Below are 20,822 nucleotides of genomic sequence, written 5' to 3' on the forward strand. Positions count from 1 at the left end.
AATTTGTTGAAAGATTTTTTTAAGCAAAAAATTAACTTAAATGTCTCGTTTTGCTTATTAAGAAATGTCTCGATTTACGTATTCACGTTTTAATACGCAAAACGTGGCATTTATGTTAACATTTGTGAAATCTGAGTTCCATTTGGACCCTTAAGAGCCAAAATAGCTACCAAAACCTTAAACTGAACATTTTCCAATGCACAAATCGATAAAAAAAAAAAAAAATTAATAAGTTGAGAGTGAGCCCCACTAACGGCGGGATAACGGCAAGAGTACCGTATAAAAACAAAATGTATGTTGAGGTTACAGTGTAAAAAGTGATATATGTTGGGACACAATGTAGAAAAGTGAAATTAATATGATTCCTATATAGAAAAACACTTTTTTTAAGCAAACTTTGTGTTAATCACTTTAGGACATACTAGTATACTACAATACAATTGATATTGTAAGGTCATGGACTGTGTCAAAAAATAACTTAATTCGGAACTAACTTGAGAAAAAAAAAACACAAATTTCGACTTGTTTAGACATAGTAATTTATAATAGAGCCAATTAGACTTAGAATTCATCAAACCCGAACCGAATACTAGAATCGGCACATCTAGTTAATGTACATCGAATATAAAGCTAGGAGTAAAAATTAAATCTTATGCAAACGCCTTATAGTAAAATCTTATCTCAAGCCTATTTATAATGAAATTTACTTTCTCAGCTTAAAAACCAAAAAAAAAAAAAATTAAAAAAAAAAAGTGGAAAGCTAAACGTCGCCCTCGAATATCTAACTAACGCCCGCAAAATAAACTAAAATTACAAATTTACCCTTTTATCAAAAAAATTACCCCCTCAATTTACCCCCTCTTCATACGACCCACCACCACCATCACCTCCTCCTCCTCTTTTAACCACCAACTCCTTACCTCCGGTTTCACAATCTACACAGCCGCGATAATGACAAGTGAAGACAAAGGGAAATCGGTCGCCGACGGAGAAAATGTTTTTTTTCTAAATTCGCGGAAAACGCCTTGATTTTTCGCACGTCTTAGGCTCAAACGCCTAGTTCCTGTGAACAACCGTGTGGTTGTATGAAAATTTTGAGCGTTTGAGGTGAAACGCCTAGTTTTTTAGAATACCCTAGGCTGAAACGCCTAGTTTTTTCGAATAGCCTAGGATGTTTCGAAAAAATTAGGCGTTTCTGCCTAGGGGATTCTAAAAAAATTAGGCGTTTCTGCCTAGGGGATTCTTAAAAACTAGGCGTTTCCTGGTTTCAAATTTTTTTAAAAAAAATAATTGTGGCGTACCGATTCTATACGGTTCGACGAGCCTTCTACGAGCGTCTAAGGTTGTGTTTCTTGTACTTCGTCGTTGTCCATAAGATCTAACGAAATTTTATTATAAGGATAAATACGTAATTTTATTTTATTTTGCGGGCGTTAGTTACATATTTGAGGGCGATATTTAGCAACCCCCAAAAAAAATAATAAATAATAAAAATAAAAAAAAATTAAAAATAATAATAATAATAATAAATAAATAAAAAAAAAAAGACTAAAACACTTTGACTAAAATTTTAGTCAAGTGTTGCAATTTTATAAAACAAAGGAAATATCTAATTTTTAGACATCATAGTTATCCTCAAAGCGAGATAGTTTAGTTACCCGTAATTAGCTAAGTTACTTCAAATTGGCTAACAATTACCCTGTATTTGTTCCATATACAATATACACTAATATAATTGCAAATAAATCGGTGGTACAAATATTTGGTTATAAATTAGAAAAGCTAAGTAATGAAGAACAATTTGTAGCATTATGAAATTCATTGGATTCTAATTTAAGTTGTGTTATGCAAAACTAGCGCTAGGCCGGTAGCGGCTTTTAGTGATCAATTAGCGGATAACTATTAGTAGTGAGTGTGTAGATATTAAGTATCAAATTAAAGTAACAATTGAGTAGACCTTATCAAAGTTGGTCCAGCCTAAAAAATGTAAGGTTTCAGACTTTCAGTAGATGCTTGGTCGACCTTTTTTTTTTTTTTTTTTTTAATTAAAAAATTTAAGTATTGGACAGGCCATACATTTTTAGTTAAAAATTAGCCCAACTTGATTTTGGTCCAAAAAGCCTGCTATCTTTGGTCCAAAATATCGAGTTTGGGCATGATTTTTTAGACCCAAAATAGGGACACTTTTTTTTTTGCCAAAGTCTAGCCCTACTCGACCCAACTCGTGATTGACTCTACGGCAGATAGTATGAGTGTTTGGTAAAATAGTGATTGAAATACTAAAATACATAAAATCCTTACATATTGTTTATAAAGTAAACAAACTTTTACAATGTAATATTCAATATTTGAGAAAAACTACCCAAACGTTATCTATACCACTAACCGCTACTAGAACCATTATCTTGCCAAATACTTTAACCTCTTCCTAATAGTTTTTAACACTATATTATTAACCATTGCTTCAAACACTACCGCTGAACAAAGCCTTACTTGATATACATATTACCTTATTAATATGAGTTGGAATAATAATATAGACAATAATAATGGATAGAGTAAGGGAATGTTCTGATTTATTGAATTGAGCTGAACTGAATATTTTATAAGAGAAGGAAATTAAGAACTGAACTGATTAGAGCTGAATTGAACTGAAAATAAGCTGAAGAGAAGAGACTCTAATTCTATAGTACTATAGTAGCAATACTTTTTAAGAGAATTCACTTTTTTTTTTTTCCTTTTTTTTTTGAGGGGTGTTGTGTTTTTTTTTTTTTTTTTTTTTTTTTTTTTTTTTTTTTTAGCTATAATGGTATACATGTTAATATTTTTTTGAAAAACTATGGTATACATGTTAATTAATTAGTTTAATACAGTAAGTTTTATTGTAATTTGAAAGGAAGAAGTCGATATTTAATGGTTACTTGGAATTTTGGTTGAAATGCTACTTTTGTTTATTAAATTAGAACGGAATTACATGCACATCAAACTTGTTGCACAATTATCATAATTTAATTAATTGATCAAGCTAGGAAATCTATAGAACTTAAATTAATTTGTACTCCTATATCATTATGTATTTTACCTTGCACCTAAAATATTAATCACCTTCAGCACTTGCTACTATGTAACTACGGCAGTTTGAGATCTGTTTATTATTTTCACCAAAGAAAAAAAATTAAAAAAAAAAAATTATCATTAGAATAAACACTTGACATACAAAACAATCAATCAATTAACCTATACTAAAAGCAAACCTAAAGTGACACTTGGCACGATGTCATTACAAAATTTCCCGCCTTTTTTACTTTCCTTTTTTTTTTTTGTTTTTTTTTTTTGTTTTTTTTTTGTGTGTTTGTTGTTGAAATTTAATGACTTTCATTTTATAAGATACAAATAATTCTTATTTCCATTTTGATAGCACATTTAATCCAATCATACTCAATTAATTTTTTTTAACATATATTCTTTCTATATACGAGATATCTATTAATTACAAATATTGAAATATACTATAGATTAAAAATAAGGTATTGAAATACATCATTATCTAAGATTATTATAATATTATCAATTTTTTTTTCCAACTTTATCATTTGATAGTCTAATTTATTTAAATTAAAAATAGAAAAATAATTTTGGTAGCATACTTTGAATAAATCTTAAAATTATATCTAATGTTTACAAGAACAACTGAACAAAATCATAAAATCATTCTATTATATTATACTCCCTCCATTTTTTATAAGCTAGAATTGTCGAGACACAACGAACTTTGACCATCTATATTTTTAATTAGATATTATTAAAATTATGGAAAAAAAAAATTATAAAAGCAAACATTATGACAATAATCCAACAACATAGGATGTGTTTGGTAACTAGCTTATTTGACCTACATTAGCTTATTCACTATTAAATAGGTCAATTCAAGGTGTTTGGTAAGTAGCTTATTTAAAGAGCTTATTCCACTAAATAAGCTCTTTTTCAAAAAGCTCTTTTTGGGAGCTTTTTCAATTAGCCTATTCAATTCTTATATTGAAATGACACTTATACCCCCATTTAATTAAAATTTCTAATATGAACTACCTACCCTACAATTAGTTTATTGGTCATTTCACATAATCAATTAGCTTTAAACAATCAGCTATTTACCAAACACTTTTCTACAATCTAATTACTCTGATCTATGCATTTATGCAATGTAAAACCCCTACTACTCGCTAAAAATATATATTTAAAAAAAGTTAATTACATAATACTAATTATCATAAAGTAATATAAAATCAACTAAATTTTTATATTATGCCGGTCAAAGTGTGTCAACAAATTATAAGGACAAATGTACATGAGTTCATATATGGGTCAAAGTGTGTGAACAAATTATAAGCTAATATTTTCATTTTCTTATGTAAAACCTTATAGCTTCTAAATTTCTATTACTATATTATTTATTTTTTTAATAAAATTCAATTCAATAACCTTTATGAATTTGGTATTAATTGGTATAAATTAAAATGCAAGTTATTTTGTTACAATTTTTTTTTTTTTGGATAAATTTTTGTTGAATAATTAACACCATCATTTATAATTTTTGTTGTAAAGGTTAATTATGACCGTGCATGGCACGGGACTTAACCTAGTATTTGGACTAATGGTAAAGATTTTAAAAGCATCTAGCAAAATTTAGCTTCATTGGCTTATGGTTCGAATCTTCCCAAGCATGGATGCTTAGATGTAGATATTCCCTCAACTTGTACCCATCCCACATATAAAATCATGAACCACGTAAAGATTGTAATTTGATTAGGTTATTTAAATAACTGATCGTAATACTAGTAGTTTGGCGCAATTTATATCTTACTCCTAGAGTACCATGCACACAGTACTCCAAGTTTATAAAATTCATGTTATTTTGATGTTAACTTCTTATTATTTTAATTTATATATATATGTTATTTTTAAATAAATAAATGTTATTTCGCCCTTTTTTTCAGTCATCTTCCTCCCACACTCACTCTCTTTCTTCCTCTCAGCTACTCCAACTCAAAATCACACACTTTCTCTTCCTTTCTTCTTCCAATTTTCTGGGTTTCCCAGAAATCAACCTCTCATTCTCACTCTCTCTCTTCCTCTCACTACTCCAACTCCAAATCAAAGACACTTTCTCTCTCCTCTTTTCTTCTTCCAATTTTCTAGGTTTCTTAGAAATCAATTGATTTGAACCTATTTAAGGGTTCAAATGTGTTCATGTCCAGAAATTTAATACCTCCTGAAGTGTTCGATTCTCTTCACGATGTCTTAAAACTCAATGCTGCTAATATTATTTTGATGTGAACTTATTATTATTCAATTTATATATATGTTATTTTTAAATAAGTATTTGTTATTTTATGTAAATTATAAATAGCATGAATTGAGGTTAAAGTAGATAAGTAAATACGAGTAACATATTATTGTAACAAAATAACACAACATTTAAGCAAAATAACATAAAGTGTACGCAAAATAACTCAAATATATTGTGTAACGAGTACCATGGTACTCCAGGAGTATATAATACTAATTGGTAATTTGGTAGCATCTCTCTATCCTTCTATCTAGATGCAATTTATAATACTAAATGAATTTCAAAGATTATTCAATGGAATGCATATGAAGTTGTGTAAGCTTGACGAAAGCAAAAATGATGCTTACTATAGTGGTTAATTCACACTTCTTATAGACACAATTGTTAAAGTACATACAACTTATATATACTTGTAAGCAAAGTAGCCCAATTCAAGTTGATATTTCTCAAGGTATTTCTTATTTGATACTATCCCACAATATAAGGGATACTGTTACCATCTTAAGCCTTGTTAACATTATTATTCATTAATTGGTGAAAAACAGATGACCAGAGCTGAAAATCTATCTTCATCCACAACCTAAACCAACCCACTAATCACTTAATTAATTTAATTAATAAACCCCCCCTCTAATTAATCTAACCCACCCTTTTCATCATTGTCTGAGTTTATAATAATCATAATAGTATATATTTCTCTAAACACACGCATGGATTAGTTGCCCCACCATGGTTTGGATCACCCAAAATATTTGGTCAAATGGATGTTGTAACAATATAAAAAAAAAAAAAAAAAAAAAAAAAAAAAATCAAATCAAATTGTTACAATTTTTAATTTTAATTATATTAAAATAGATAGTGGAAAGTAAAGTTGCAACATATTGTTGACTATTTTGTCTTGAAATCCATTGATGAAGATAATTGTAGTTTAGAGAGGCGTTAATTCAGTTATACTCACTTCTCTGTATGAAGTGACTTTAGTGAAGTTGGTGTTCTTGGTTTCAACTCTTGGGAAAATCAATATCTTTGCAAAAATTAATAACAAATCAATGGCAATTTTAACGGGATTAGTTCACCTACCTTTTTGGGTTCAACAAGTTCATGTCATACTCACAAGTCATAATCCTTTAGTGGTAAAGATATGAAGTAGGAGTATGTGTTTTTGTACCTTCCAAAGTTCAACTAATTCAACATGGCTTTACCACTTCTTTTCCTCTTTCTATTGACGGCAATAGTGTAATTAATGTACTAATAAAGTTGTTATTAGAGTCTAACAATATAGATAAATAAACAGAGTAAAGACTAATCGTCATTGATCACATTGATGGTACATATAGAAGTCACTTGACAATTATCAAGGATGGTTTTCGATTCTAGTTGTTATGAGTAGTCTTTTTAATTTAGGGAAAACTATATAAAATTGTCTCAACACCCTTTTCCATTTTATTATGTATTGTACAATATTTGATTATAAAGACTATAATGCATCACTTTTACTTTTATTACCGATAAGTTATAATGATTCACAATAAGTTATTGTAAATTTGTCTCATTCAGGACTATTTTTTTCCTAGTAATATATCACTATATCGTCATGGTACTAACTACTTTGTACTTTGTATTAGATTGGTGATTTGCAATTCATTAAGATATTATAATTTATTTTAACAATTGACCCAAAACATCATTACGAGTGTCTTTTATATGATGCAACTAAGGTGTCTCTATGATGCAAGTACTCAATGTTGTCAAATACTCCGTGTGTGTTATACATTCTTGTGGCTATTGTGAGCATGACATGTGCTTTTATGCAAGTTAGTAAGTTACAGTAGTAGATACAATAATTATAAGTTAGGGTCTGTTCACTTCAACTTAATTTCAGTTCAGTTCAGTTCAAATCAGTTCAGTTTCTAATTTTCTTCTCTCATACTCCCTCCATTTTTAAATACGGAGTACTTGCTCCACTTCTCCATGCGCGGAGTTTTAGGAGAAATTGAAAAAAGTAATAAAATATGGAGGTAGTAAGATAAGTAAAAGAATAAAAAATTGTAAAAAGCATAAGTAGTAGGGAGAATTGAAGGAGAGAGAATATGAAATTAATAAAATATGATTTATGTTGAACCCACTAGGTGAGAGAAATGAATTTAATATTATAAAAGTTTTCCAATTAAGGAAATGGAGCAAGTATTTAAAAACGGCCAAAAATGAAAAGTGGAGCAAATATTTAAAAACGAAGGGAGTAAAATATTCAGTTCAGTTCAATTCTAATCAGTACAATTCAATTCAGCTCAATAAATATAAACAGGCGCTTAGACACTTAAACCCAATCAAAATTAATTGAAGTTTAGGAAACTCTGGTTCCCGAATGAATTACTACTCCGTACAATAGCACTCCGTAAAAGATTAAAAGGTTCTTGAACAATTAAACACGTATAAAAGGACACGTAGACAAGTCTAATGGAATACACTGAGGAAGTAAAAAGGGAGTGTTGTGAGACAAAACAAAATGTCTCACAACTATTAAAAAATTAAAAAGGTACAATGAAGAGAGAGAAATGTGGAGAGAGATAGGAAGAGTGAAAAGGTAGTGTGGGCTCCACTTCACGTGCAAAACGGACAAAAATTTGACAGGACCACTACCACTGAGTCTATATTTTGTTCAACTGAAACTCTAGTTGAATCTTTTTGAGTACCACTAAGATTATATTTTATACCACTGGGAGTGTATTTTGTACCACTGAAGTTCCAGTGGTATGATTTAAGAGCTCAATAAGACATTTCTAAAATGACGTCTGAAATGCCTATATTACCCTTGTGAGACATAATTTATTTGTCTCACGACCATCCGTTTGGAACACCTCGAATACACTTACCTCTTATATTTTCTGTTTTATTAGATTCTATAATAAATCGTTTTTTTTTTTTTTTTTTTTTTGTGGCATGAAAAATATCAAAAGATGAGTCCAAAGTTAAGCAGGCTCCAATCCAAAAAAGGGGTCTCCACAATTTCCCTAGAATTGTCCTTTACAATGGCTTTAATAGTGTGTACATCAGTTAGTTGGTTCGTTAATTGCCGTCTTTAGCTTTTGCGCAGCGTTGGTTGCGGCTAAATTTACGAGCATATAAAGGCGCAATATCCATCGATCTCATTAGCATGCCATGCTAGGTATATTACAAACAACACTCCATATTTTATTCACGAGGGTTACTTGGAGTCAAGTATCCATTTCTGACATAAGTACGTGTTTAAGTATCCAACTCGACTATTTTGTAAAAAAAATATATGATTTTAAACTAAAATGAAATGTCCAAGTGTCATATCCATATCTGACTGTCAAGAGTCCGACACAGATACTTGAGGTAAAATGAAGAGTTCAAGTTACATAGATAAAGACTGACATTAGTATTAGAGATATCAAGAGATACACTATGTTTCGGTATCTTGATTATATATGATATCGTATATTATTACGCCAAATAATTTTTGATATCATTCTTTGTAATCATTTATGTGTATCTCAATAATTTTATGTACTACATATATCTTAGTGATTATATAGATTGAATATGTTGGGAAGATTTTTGATGACTACATAAGAATTGTAAGTATTAGTATATTTCACCATAAGTGGGTATAAATGTCTTTTAGCTTATTGTGTATTTGAGGTGGTTTTTAAGATTAGAAATCGAATCTCAATTACATCATTGTCATCTGTGGCTATTTCTACACCCAAAAAAAAAAATAAAAAATAAATAAATAAAAATAAAAAATCACATTCGTTCCTAAATGATCGTTATGATAAGGGTAAAACTAAAATCCAATGAAGGTGTATAGAAAGATAACATAGGATGCAAAATGCATTCTTTACTATTTATGAGGAGTAAGATAAGATGGACTAGTATAAATGAGATTTATATAAGAAAAATTAATAAGAAAGCAGATTGGGTGTCATGTTGTATCAATAAGCAAACATATTATACAAGAAAATATAATAATATACCAAACACATGAAATAAAAAGAAGTACCAAACCTTATTAAGTGAACCTTAAAAGAGGAAAAATTAGTAATTCCTAACCCATAACATGGAAAAACAAAAATATAAAAAATAGTGTATATATAGCAAAACTTATTCCAAATCATCATAAGCTAAACTACTTTCCCTCCCTTCCCCTGTTATTCCCAAGAATAACCACCCTTACAAGATATACCCTTTTCTCTTGCATCATTTTCCCTTCCTTCTTTCCCTCTCTCTTATTCCTCCTCTTTTCTTCTTCTTCTTCAATCTTCCTCTTCCTATGCCTCCCAAATAAACCCAGAAAATTCTATGAATGTAATTTAAGGAAGCCTCCATTTCTAAGTGCTCTCTTTGCATTCTGTTATAACCATTGCAGATTAGAGAGCTCTTAGAATTTCAATACCGGAACCCGTAAATCTTCCCCATAATGACCGTCTCAGGTAAGAAAGTTCCCATCTTTTGTGTATAAGATTAGCCATTTTCAATTTTATCAATCGTATAATCAAAATCTAGCATGTTTATACGTGTATTGCATAATCAAATTTTGTCATGAAAAACAGGGGTGCTCTGTTTTCTGATATTTTTTTTTTTTTTTATATTTTTTTATGTTGTGAATTACAGCGGATGAAATTTATAAAACCCAACAAAACCCAGAAACAGAAATAGAAGATGCATTTAAAAATCTGGGAATCAAAACAAGCGAAGCATCTCCAAGAGGAGTGCTGGATATTCCAATTTCAGATGGTTCCTCTGTTTCCAACAGCCCAAAAAGCAGCAGCAGCAGCAGCAGCAGTTGCAGTCCCTCAGAAAAACCTTCTTCCCCTCAGAAGGCAGACGAAGGCGAAAGCGAAAGCAGAGGCGGAGGAGGAGGCAAAGGAGGAGGAGCAACATTATTCAATCCATTGACTTATGGGATTCAATTTAAGGGATTTTTTGACATAATGAAGAGGAAATCAGGGGTTAGAAGATTGTCCACTACTACTATAAATTTGCTTAGTAACTATGATCTCTCTGCGAAGAGCCTGCGCAAGAAATTGGCTAGGATTCGCAGCGCCGAGGATAGTTTCGATTGCGGTCTTCTATCGGCAGCTAAGCCTTCTTGGAGGAAGTTTAAGTATTCAGAGCTTGCTGTTGCTACAGACCATTTTAGTCCTGGTATGAAACTCAAACAAAACTCTACCTTTAGCAATGTTTACATTTTCTTGATTAAGCAAAGTTTCGGTGTTCTGTTTTTCTTAGCTCAAATTATCACTATGAGTTTGTTAACAAGAATCTCATGTTGGTGGATTAAATTTGAAAAAAAAAAAAAAAAAAAAAAAAGAGAAAAATAAGAATAACTTATCATAATTTTTTAACATGTATAATTATTTGATTAAGGTTACTTATTAATTAATTTTGTGAGGATGAGGATTGCTATGTAGAGCATGTTGCCAGACAATTTCTATTGTATACAATTAAGACTATTCTCGTGCTTGTTTGGGAAAACTCTAAATAAATAAAGAATAAAAAAACAATTTTGATTAGAACATGATACAATCGGTTATACACTTACACCATGAATAGCTTGTTACTCCATCTTTACACACATGTTGATACAGTTTTTAATGAAAAGTATTATAAAATTTTATATTAATACCTATCTAACAACATATTTTTTACGATAAAAAATGATTTTATTATGTTAGTTTAAAGTTATAGTCAAACCTAATACATAAATAGTGAAAAAAGTCCAACATCCCAAGTAATCTGAGACGGAAGTATGAAATTAGAAGAATATAGTATTTGCCGAATTCATAGAAGTTAGTAAACTGAGTATGTTTACGTAATGATGTACGGCTAATTAGTGGTTCTGGTTTCCGTCCATATAGAGGGGAAGTTGTGACTTGCGGTGTGTTTATGCGCCTAATTAGTGATTTAGGTTGAAATAAATTAAAATTAAGTGCGTAATTTACTTTGACCAGCAGACTACGGGACCAAAAAAATAAAAGTCGCCTGAAAAATTGTCAATTTTAGGCCGGCTTCATTGACAGTGGCGTAGGGAAAAGGACTGAAAGGTCTTATTAGTAGAAATTTCAAATTAAGTACAAAAGATGGAAATTGATTTTAGCGAGTCTAGTACCTTGGATCGAATGCTCTTACATACCTTATGGTGTGTAATTATGGGTTTCTATAGATAACTCGTATATAAGGCTTATACGTGGTTGTGCGCGAGCGGCGAGTGGCTGAGTGGCGAGTGATGATTGGCCTTGTGTAGGGAAATTAAGGCAACCCTAGTAGCTAGGTTGGCAATGCCTTGTACGTAAGTACGATCCTGTCGGCAAATTGGACCGCTTCTAATGGATATTTTGGCCGACCTAGGCATACACATGGTGGCATAATAATATGACACTCGTACACGTACTCATACTTAATGGAGTAATTAAGAGCATATTAGATATTAATGCTTATCAATGCTCATTACCACCTCCACTTGGGGATGGAGAGAATATTCTTATGAAATAACACTTAATGTTGAAATTCTAAAGTATCTAGAATCCATAAGTCTCAATGAACCATTATGTATAATCTTTATTTCATAACAAACATATCAACATTTAATTTGTGATCAAATCTTAATAGTATAACAAAGTAAAATCAATAATATAAGATCGATATAATTCTATAAGATACACCGTATCATTTTATCTAACTCGATCTTATAACTTAAGTTTTTTCTTTTATCGATATAACATTTATTCACACAGAGAAAGTATTAAGAGTTATAACTAATCCAACCTCCACCCAATAACAACCACCACAAGTCAAAAAAGAAGAGCCGGAAAACGTTAGTTACACTTGGGCAGGACAGCAAGATATGTGTTTATGGGAGAAATAAGAACTGTACGACAACTTTAGGTAGAGTAAATTTTATACAAACTTAAACTTTAGGTACTTGAATGCATATTAATTTAACATATGGTAGTACTGTACAGTGTACATGAATACAATTAATGATCTTTGACCTAACAATAAAACAGAATAAATTATGGTTTATTATTTTGCAATGAAGATAGTAGTATAAGCATGATCTAGCACAGTATTTGTCTTTATGTCAGGGTTGCTTCTGATCCCACGCTTGTCAAAGAAGGAAAATTAGTATTAATGGAGGTTGCAGCATGGTTGTTTAAAGAAGGAGTTAGGTTCTAATTAAGCCTAACTACTGCCTAAAATTTAATAGCACTGATGCCTTTTTGTTTCTTCTCTCTTTTTTTGGTAATTAGTACCCTGTACCACACTGTATTAAACCGCAGAAGGACAAAGTAACGGTTAATGGGTTGACAATGCTCATGAACCAGAAAGAAAAATGGTGTACTGATTGCAATACGTGTGTGCGATTTTCTCATTACGACTCTGTTTGGTAATTAATTAGGTATTAGGGGTTAGTTGGTTGCTATAAGTTAGTCACGTTAACTGATTCAAGTAGCTGGTTTTATGTTTTAACAGGTCGATTGTAGTAGCTAGTTACATGACATGTTTATATCCGATAGAGCTCCCTTTATATATATTAGGGGGCGTTTGGTTCACATAACTAAGGTATAAGGTATGGGTTTAGAATGGTTTAAACCCATACTTTATGTTTATTTTATGATTTTAAAAGTTTCAAACCCATACCTCAAAACCTCAAGGTATGGGGTTTAGAAACCTTGGGGGGAGGTGGGTTTGGCTCATTCCCATATTTTTAGGTATCAAATAAAAGAAAAAAAATTGCATTCCATAAGAATACCAAACATATGGTATTAAGAATTAAGTTCCAAACTCATACTACTATAGTTTCATTCCTAATTCCAACCCCATACCAGTTTGCGAACCAAACACCCCCTTAGAGGGTTGAGCACAATTTGTTCATTAAATCACTCTTTACCAAACAATCAATAAAAATAAAATCATAGTCTACCAAACAAGACCTATCTATTTGACTGGTTTTGTAGGGAAATTTAAAACAGTATGATTGTATGCAAATAGGCCCATTATTGATTATTCATGTGCCATGTCAAGTACCCTTTAATTTTTTATTAACTGCTATTTATGGACCTCATTCTCATTCCAAACATTAAGACTAATTAAAGAGTTATAACAAAAGGTCAACTACCTATCTATTTTAGTAAGGATGTGGAGTTGACTTGATGGTAGCACTCCCATCTCGCAAATCCTTGCCCCCAGCATATGCTGGAATTTCCCCCGCCCCCCGTTGTACCCGGTGTTGTGGCTCATATGAATCAAAAAAAAAAAAACCTATCTATTTTAGTTGACCCACAGTGGTCTACTTTTGCTACCTTGTTCAAGGATTAGGTTGCAGCAAGCCAGCAATTGCTATTTGTTAAAGGTAAAAAATGACACATCTCAAGCTCATGTTTAACGTGGCCCTTACATAAGTTACACTGTTACAACCACAAACTATACAAATAAAGATAGACTTGATCATTGGAGGGTTTGGTTTGTGCAGATAAGGACAAACATAGGTTGGGTCATATCGTTATAGTTATCAGGTCATTTTCGCCGTTTGGACCATGTAATGATTAAAGCCCCGTTCTCATCAGATTATTTTCAGTTCAGTTCAGCTCCTAATTTTCTTCTCTCATAAAATATTCATTTTAGTTCAGTTCATTTCAGCTCAGCTCTAATAAGTTCAGTTAAGTTCACTTCAGTTCAACTCATTTCAGTCAATGAGAACAGGTCCTAATATTAAGTTATTTTCAAGCTTGCATATGGGTAGCTCTATGCCTCTATGTTACTCGACTTGTTACATTGATAAAAGCTAAGCGACACACGAAACTTTGTTTAATGAGAAACTCGTGACATTTTTGCTGATAACTAGGGTCATTTACTCATTTTTCGTCAGCCACTAGATGATTTTTTTATTTGATTTTTTCAAAAAAAATAAATAAACTTAGTCCTTTCATTTCATTTAATTATCAAGTCATTTTCGTTTCTTGGATCAAGCAATGAAAAACCTTTGGTTTGTATGTAGTTTGAGTTAGATAAATATGGGTAGATTATGTCTTATTATACCAGCAGGTTTAACGTTGTTAAGATGGAGGGCCCATTATTAATAATTAAAGAATAAAATAGTACGGAGTATATGCTTGTCTACAGAAAAATAGGCTTACCTGAAACATAATACAACTTTGGTGAAGGGATGAGCACAACAAAAAATGGGTGTATAAGGCAGTACTAAGCTGCGCTCAATGGCAAATAGTCGGACCAATCCTTATCGGTCCGGCCACTCTAAAACCCTCCCCTTCCTTTCCTCCTCGGCTCCTCCCCACTCGCTCCTAACAATATAATTAAGAATGGAGGGACATGTAAATGGTGCTACAACAGTTGTAACACCATATACATGTCCTTAACTGGATCTGTGCTGGCTCTTCTAGGGTCTATCTTGGTTCATACCTACTGTACTGAGGTTCCATCATCACGTTAGGAACATTATGGCTAAAATGGACAGATTTGGAATGTGAACACATTATATCGGATTTTTTAACAACAATTTCAAATATGAATTAGGAATTCCATTTAACATAGTATGAGAGTTGAGAAGTGAGGATGGAAAACCTTTCTGAAAAAAAAAATTGTAAACAGAAACTGAATACAGAGTTCGACGATTATATCCTACTCTACTTAGTCTACTATATCAATTTATTTCAAAAAAATGAATATAGACATTGATGAAATAGATGTATCATAATTCATAAACATAATTACTGAAGAATTATATTTTTCTAAAACCTTGGCAGGGAGGTTGCTAGGGAAAGGGGGGCATGCAGAAGTGTACAAGGGATGTTTACCTGATGGTACAATTGTAGCTGTGAAGAGGCTTACGAAGAAGGGAGAAACAGAAGATGAAGAGAGAACTGCAGATTTCTTATCAGAGCTTGGAATAATTGCCCATGTAGACCATCCTAATACTGCTAGTCTTGTTGGATTTAGTGTTGAAGGCGGTCTATACTTGGTCCTCAAATTTGCTCCAAACGGCAGCATTGAGTCTTATCTTCAAGGTGCCTTTTGTGTTCATCTTTTTCATCCTCACATATGAAGCAAGATCTGTCAAACAGTTTTACAGACATTACTTTATTAACTTAGTGAGAAATGAAAGTAACTAGAGGAAAACCCCAAAAAATGCAGGATCATTAGGAGGTTTGGATTGGACAACAAGGCTCAAGGTAGCTCTAGGAGTAGCAGAAGGATTGAGTTACCTTCATCACACTTGCCAGAGGCGGATAATTCACCGAGACATCAAAGCCTCGAATATACTACTAGCTGAAGACTATGAGCCATTGGTGACCATCTATCTTCAACAAACAACTATATTCAAGTGTGATTAAAAGCTTTTCATCTTCTTCATGTTTCACCTAACAAATTGAACATGTTTTTTGTTTTCTATTCTTTCTTTTGGCTGAAAATTGGGCACAGATATCTGATTTTGGGCTAGCAAAATGGCTTCCTGAAAAATGGCTTCACCATGTGGTGTATCCTATTGAGGGCACATTTGGGTAAGCAAATAGACTCCCTCTAGTTTAAATAATGTAATTTAAGCAAGTGTATTCGCCTTTTAGTTCACTAGATCTAGGCTAATCTAATTTCTCTATATTCTTTCTTTCTTTATTTTTCCCAGCTATCTGGCTCCAGAGTATTTCATGCATGGGATTGCTGATGAGAAAACAGATGTATTTGCATATGGCGTGGTATTACTGGAAATCATAACAGGACGACATGCTGTTGCTGTTGGTTCCAATCGACAAAGCCTTGTGATGTGGGTATGTATTCAGATTGTTGATATGCTTAATCTTTTAGAAAGGAATGAAGGAAGTTAGGAACAGAGATTTTTACTACCTGACTCAACAACAATGTCTTAAACACTCTTAGAGTTGAACCTGAAACCAAAAGCGTTTTCTGAAGGTTCTGAAACTTCTGTTTTCCCATCAGGCAAAACCTTTCCTTGACTCAAGCAACATGAAGGAAATAGCAGACCCAAATTTGGGGGACAATTATGATACCGAGGAAATGAAACGCATGATGGCAATAGCTTCCATGTGCATTCATCATACACCAAACAAACGCCCTTTCATGAATGAAGTAATGCCTTTTCTCCAAGACTTATCCTCCTTTAGTGTATTACTCTATCCATTGTAAAACTAACTACCTTTAATTTTAAATTGTGATCAAGGTTGTAGAGCTACTTCAGGGAGAGGGTGGAGCAGAACAAATAAAGGAGAAGTCGAATTCCCAAAGATCAATCATGTTGGACGCCTGTGACTTGGAAGATTACACAAGCTCTAACTACCTCCAGGATCTTAATCGCCATAAGGAACTAGTCATGGAGTGATATGTCCCTCAAGCTGCCACCTTTTGTCGTTGGTTATCCCTCGATTTTTTCTATTTGTATGGGATGACATTGATGCTGCAAACAATTTGCTTGGCATCTAGGCTATGTAGCTTTCCTTCCTAGGATGTTGAGTGTAAAGATAAGTAATATCAACAACTGTGAAGCGTAGAGATAATCAGTTTAATGTTATCATCAAGTAGAAAAGTTCAAGGTCTTGCTTCCTCACTGGAGGAAAAGCAAATATTGTATTGGGTTAGCTTGGGAATCAAATGCTCTGTACAGTTCAATAGGTTTTCGAGTTTTCGTTCTTTAAGACTTCTCCTTTCTATGTGCAGAAAAAAACATGACTTAACTTGCAAATTATAGGAACCAACGAAGATTGGTTAAAACCTTAATAAGAAATTCAACAAGTTTACCGAAGTTAGCAATTCTAATGGCAGAAGGTCTAAATAGCTCAATGGTTCCAAATTTGATCTCAACTCTAGGGAACTTTAGTGAAAATCAAATTCTTTTGACCAAGGCACGTATGAGATCCTCAGGTAAATATTATCTAAATCCCAATTCCCAACAACAATAACTTCCTATCAAGTATAAATGCTCAACTTTTTAATCTCACACTAGTTTAATCAACTTGAATGGGCTAGCAAGAGACTTGTTATAATAATCGAATGATCCCTAATAGCATCAGTATCTCTAAAGTAAAAAGTTATCGATTTATTTCTCCTTTTACTGCGTATTAAAAGACGACATTAAATTAACATTACTTCTTGAACAGAATACGTTGCGATTTATTAAACAACAAACTTTTACCATTTGTGAATTTACTTGTAGGCTTGTAGCAATTTACACTCGATGTAAACTAAGAAAGCCATGAAATCCAGCATGTAAAAAATTACAAATCACAACGATGCACCACAAAAAGTGAACAATTAAACAATAGCATACCTGAACACTCCACGAATCAGGCGCAACCAAATTGATTTTTCCCGAAAGCCAATGATGCAAATCATATCATCGGAAACAGCGATTCAGGTAGCTTTTCTAGCTCTAACCCTAGCAATCTTCTTCGTCATCTACAAACTTCCAAAAAAAGCCTTCTCGAAGCTTCGATCCAACAACCGCGCCGCCTCCCAATCAAGCCGCCACTTCCTCAACGGCGCTCAACTCCTCAGCCGCGCTAGGTCAGCGCGCAACCGCGCCACAGCCGAATCCTTAGCCAAAGACGCCATCGCAGAAGCTGACCGCGCAATCTCTCTCCTCCCGGGCGACGCCGCCGCGCTGATTCTCCGAGCCTTAGCGCTGGACGTTCTCGGTCGCCGTACGTCGGCGCTCCGATCACTCGACGCCGCGCTCTCTCCGCCGGCGGTGAAGTCGCTGTTAGGGAGAGAAAAAGGAGATGCTCTTGTGAAAAGGGCCGAGTTACAATTGGCGGTGAATCGGCGGAGAAGAGTTGACTCGGCCTTATCGGATCTTGTTGAAGCGGTGAGTTTGACTCGGGATAATCCAAAGGGGTTTTGTTTGTTGGGCCAGTGTTATGAGATTAAAGGGATGAAAGATGAGGCTTGTGAGGCCTTTCGTGAGGCCCTAAAGATTGAGCCCGAGTCCACTCAGGCCCGTCAAGGTTTGGGCCGACTGAATTCATCAACATGATCCAGTTATTATTAACGTTACGTTGATCTTGTTGTAATTTATTTTGATATATTTTCTAAGAATTATGTATTTTGTATGTTAGGTTCTGTACTCATCGGATTATTTTCACTTCAGTTCACTTCAGCTTTAATAAGTTCAGTTCAGCTCCTAATTTTCTTCTCTCATAAAATATTCATTTCAGTTTAGTTCATCTCTAATAAGTTAAGTTAAGGTAAGTTAAGTTAAGGTAAGTTAAGTTAAGTTCAGTTTAGTTCAGTACAGTTCAGCTCATTTCAATCAATGTGACCAGATCCTTAGTTATTTAACATTTCAACTCATTTTGTCTTATAACCATTTATGTTTTTTGGTATTTTGTTTTTCAAAATCACATAATATATGTCATATAATGAATTAAAAATTAGTCATTCATTAAAATCATGATAAATTAAAAAACTGACAACTAAAAAGTAAAACTACCTTTTTCTTGTTTTCTATTTTTGGTTTTTCGTTTTAAAAAAAAAAAAACAGAAAACTAAAAGAAAATTTACACTTTGGTGTCCCAGCATTTAAGTAGATTCCACTTTAGTGACCCGTGATTTCAATATTCCCACTTTAGTGATCTGTCATTAGATAATTGTTCAATATTAGTGCCTAATAGTTAACGGTGTTAAATTCTCCGTTAACAAAAAAAAAAAGAAAAAAAACAAGATAAAAAACTTAAAGCTGTATAATTAATTAATTAATTAATTATATTAGGGTCTTTAAATTTTCCCCCAAAACCCATTTACCTCATCCTTCTCAAAATTTCCCTCTAACTTCTACGCCTCTATGGTTCTACACTTCTACCCATTTCCATAATTCATCACAAACTAAGTATCTCTTCTAATCAAATAAAATTTGTCTCATTCATTGGTGATGATAATGCCGCAATCGTAAAACTCAATCCAAGCAAACAAGCAATTTGGCAATTGCGGTGCAAATGAAGGTAATTTTTGTTAAATTATTAAATAAAGAAGATTTAAGGTTGGTATCTCTTAGTGGAATTTGTCATAATTTATCAATTATGCAACTGTATGTTGATATCATGAATTTGTTTGGGAACTTCAATTTGTGAGTTTAAAATTATATTTATATGTGTACAGTAAACAAATTTGATAGTTTTGAAGTGATCGATATTATTGGCAAAATTAAAGTAAAATGTAATCTATGGCATTAATATCAATGTCATCAGTTGATGTTTAATTTGTTTATACATGATAACATGCTTGATTATTGGATATGATTGTATATTGTCTAGAATCATAATTTGTTTATTTAATACTCTGCTTTGTACATTGCAACAGCATAAACTTTTGTGTTGTTATTACGAGAAATCTTTTATCATACAAGGAGTGGATCCCGATAAATATTCAGTTGTGGATTTGCTTATTGATGTTTGGATACAAGCAGCTAGCCAAATTGGGCATGATCCTAAGCCTCCAAAAGTTATTTTTAAACAAGGGACTGACTTTTATTTGACAATAGATTGTGATAAAAATTTAATGATGGTGTTTAGCTTGTGTTAAAATAAAGAAGAAATTGATCTAATTATAGAGGAGAGTGAATTATCTTCATTATATTTTGAAGGAGCAAGACGGGCTTATGAGGAATGGAAGAAAAAACAGGATTGTTGAGGAGGTGCAGTGGCCTAAAAATGATTATATGCATGAGGCAGAAGTTCTTGAGATTCCTATAGAGCTATTATGGCCTACTGAACAAGAGCTTACATGGTTAGCTAAAGATACTGAGGTTGATAGTAGTGGGGTTCAAAGTGATCCTATGTCATTAGAAGTTGAAGATCATGTTCCCATCGTCTTAGAAGCTCCAACTCTGATAGCCCCTAAAAAAAGACATTGTATTGATATCAAAAAACCTGTACCAACCCATACACCTAATAAACACCATATTTTAAGTAAACAAAAGAGAGGCAAAAGGTTGTTTAAGGATGATGGATGTATAATTGTACAATCTCATAGCGATGTGGTTGATTTGGGCGGAGATTCATCAGTTAGTACCGGGGATGAGTGGGATTCAGAGTGTGAGGATGAGCCCCAATCTAGCAAGTATGAGGGAAATGAAGAAGATATACATTTAGATGATACAAGTGATGATGGTTGGGATGATGAGAAGTCTTATGTAAGTGATAGTGAAGGAGAAACAGATAATATTCCTAAGTTTATGAAGAATGGAAAGTGGTTTCCTTTGAAAGATGACAATACCATAAAACTTGAAGTGGGCCAAATGTTTGAGAATAAGGCTAAGTTTCTAAGTGTACTTCAGTCTTATGCAATACAAGAGGGATTTTGTCTTCACAAAAAAAGAAGCACTAAGGTCAAATTTTGGGACACTTGTAAGAAAATTGTTTTCGATTATGACCTTGAGGATAATAGAATAGGAAACAAGATTGCTAGTTCATGTCCATGGACA

General features: G+C 32.8%; 1 protein-coding gene across 1 annotated transcript; it reads left to right on the forward strand.

Moving 5' to 3' along the window:
- The first annotated feature begins 9,386 nt into the window (after positions 1-9,386).
- LOC145562004 (receptor-like cytosolic serine/threonine-protein kinase RBK1) lies at positions 9,387-17,044 on the forward strand. Its single transcript, XM_081622148.1, has 8 exons — positions 9,387-9,804; positions 9,986-10,519; positions 15,139-15,399; positions 15,527-15,681; positions 15,815-15,894; positions 16,017-16,158; positions 16,328-16,477; positions 16,569-17,044. The coding sequence occupies exons 1-8, from the start codon at positions 9,792-9,794 to the stop codon at positions 16,725-16,727; spliced, it is 1,494 nt and encodes a 497-aa protein (XP_081478274.1). The 5' UTR covers positions 9,387-9,791; the 3' UTR covers positions 16,728-17,044.
- The last annotated feature ends 3,778 nt before the right edge of the window (positions 17,045-20,822 follow it).

The sequence above is a fragment of the Chenopodium album genome, chromosome 10, assembly GCF_948465745.1.
Source record: "Chenopodium album chromosome 10, dcCheAlbu1.1, whole genome shotgun sequence".
Classification (NCBI taxonomy): Eukaryota; Viridiplantae; Streptophyta; class Magnoliopsida; order Caryophyllales; family Amaranthaceae; genus Chenopodium; species Chenopodium album.

What these genes read in the sequence shown, in the direction of transcription:
- LOC145562004 (XM_081622148.1), top strand. An exon ending in CATTGAGTCTTATCTTCAAG is followed by an intron (nt 15,400 to 15,526) that starts GTGCCTTTTGTG and finishes CAAAAAATGCAG; the next exon opens with GATCATTAGGAGGTTTGGAT. An exon ending in AACGCCCTTTCATGAATGAA is followed by an intron (nt 16,478 to 16,568) that starts GTAATGCCTTTT and finishes ATTGTGATCAAG; the next exon opens with GTTGTAGAGCTACTTCAGGG.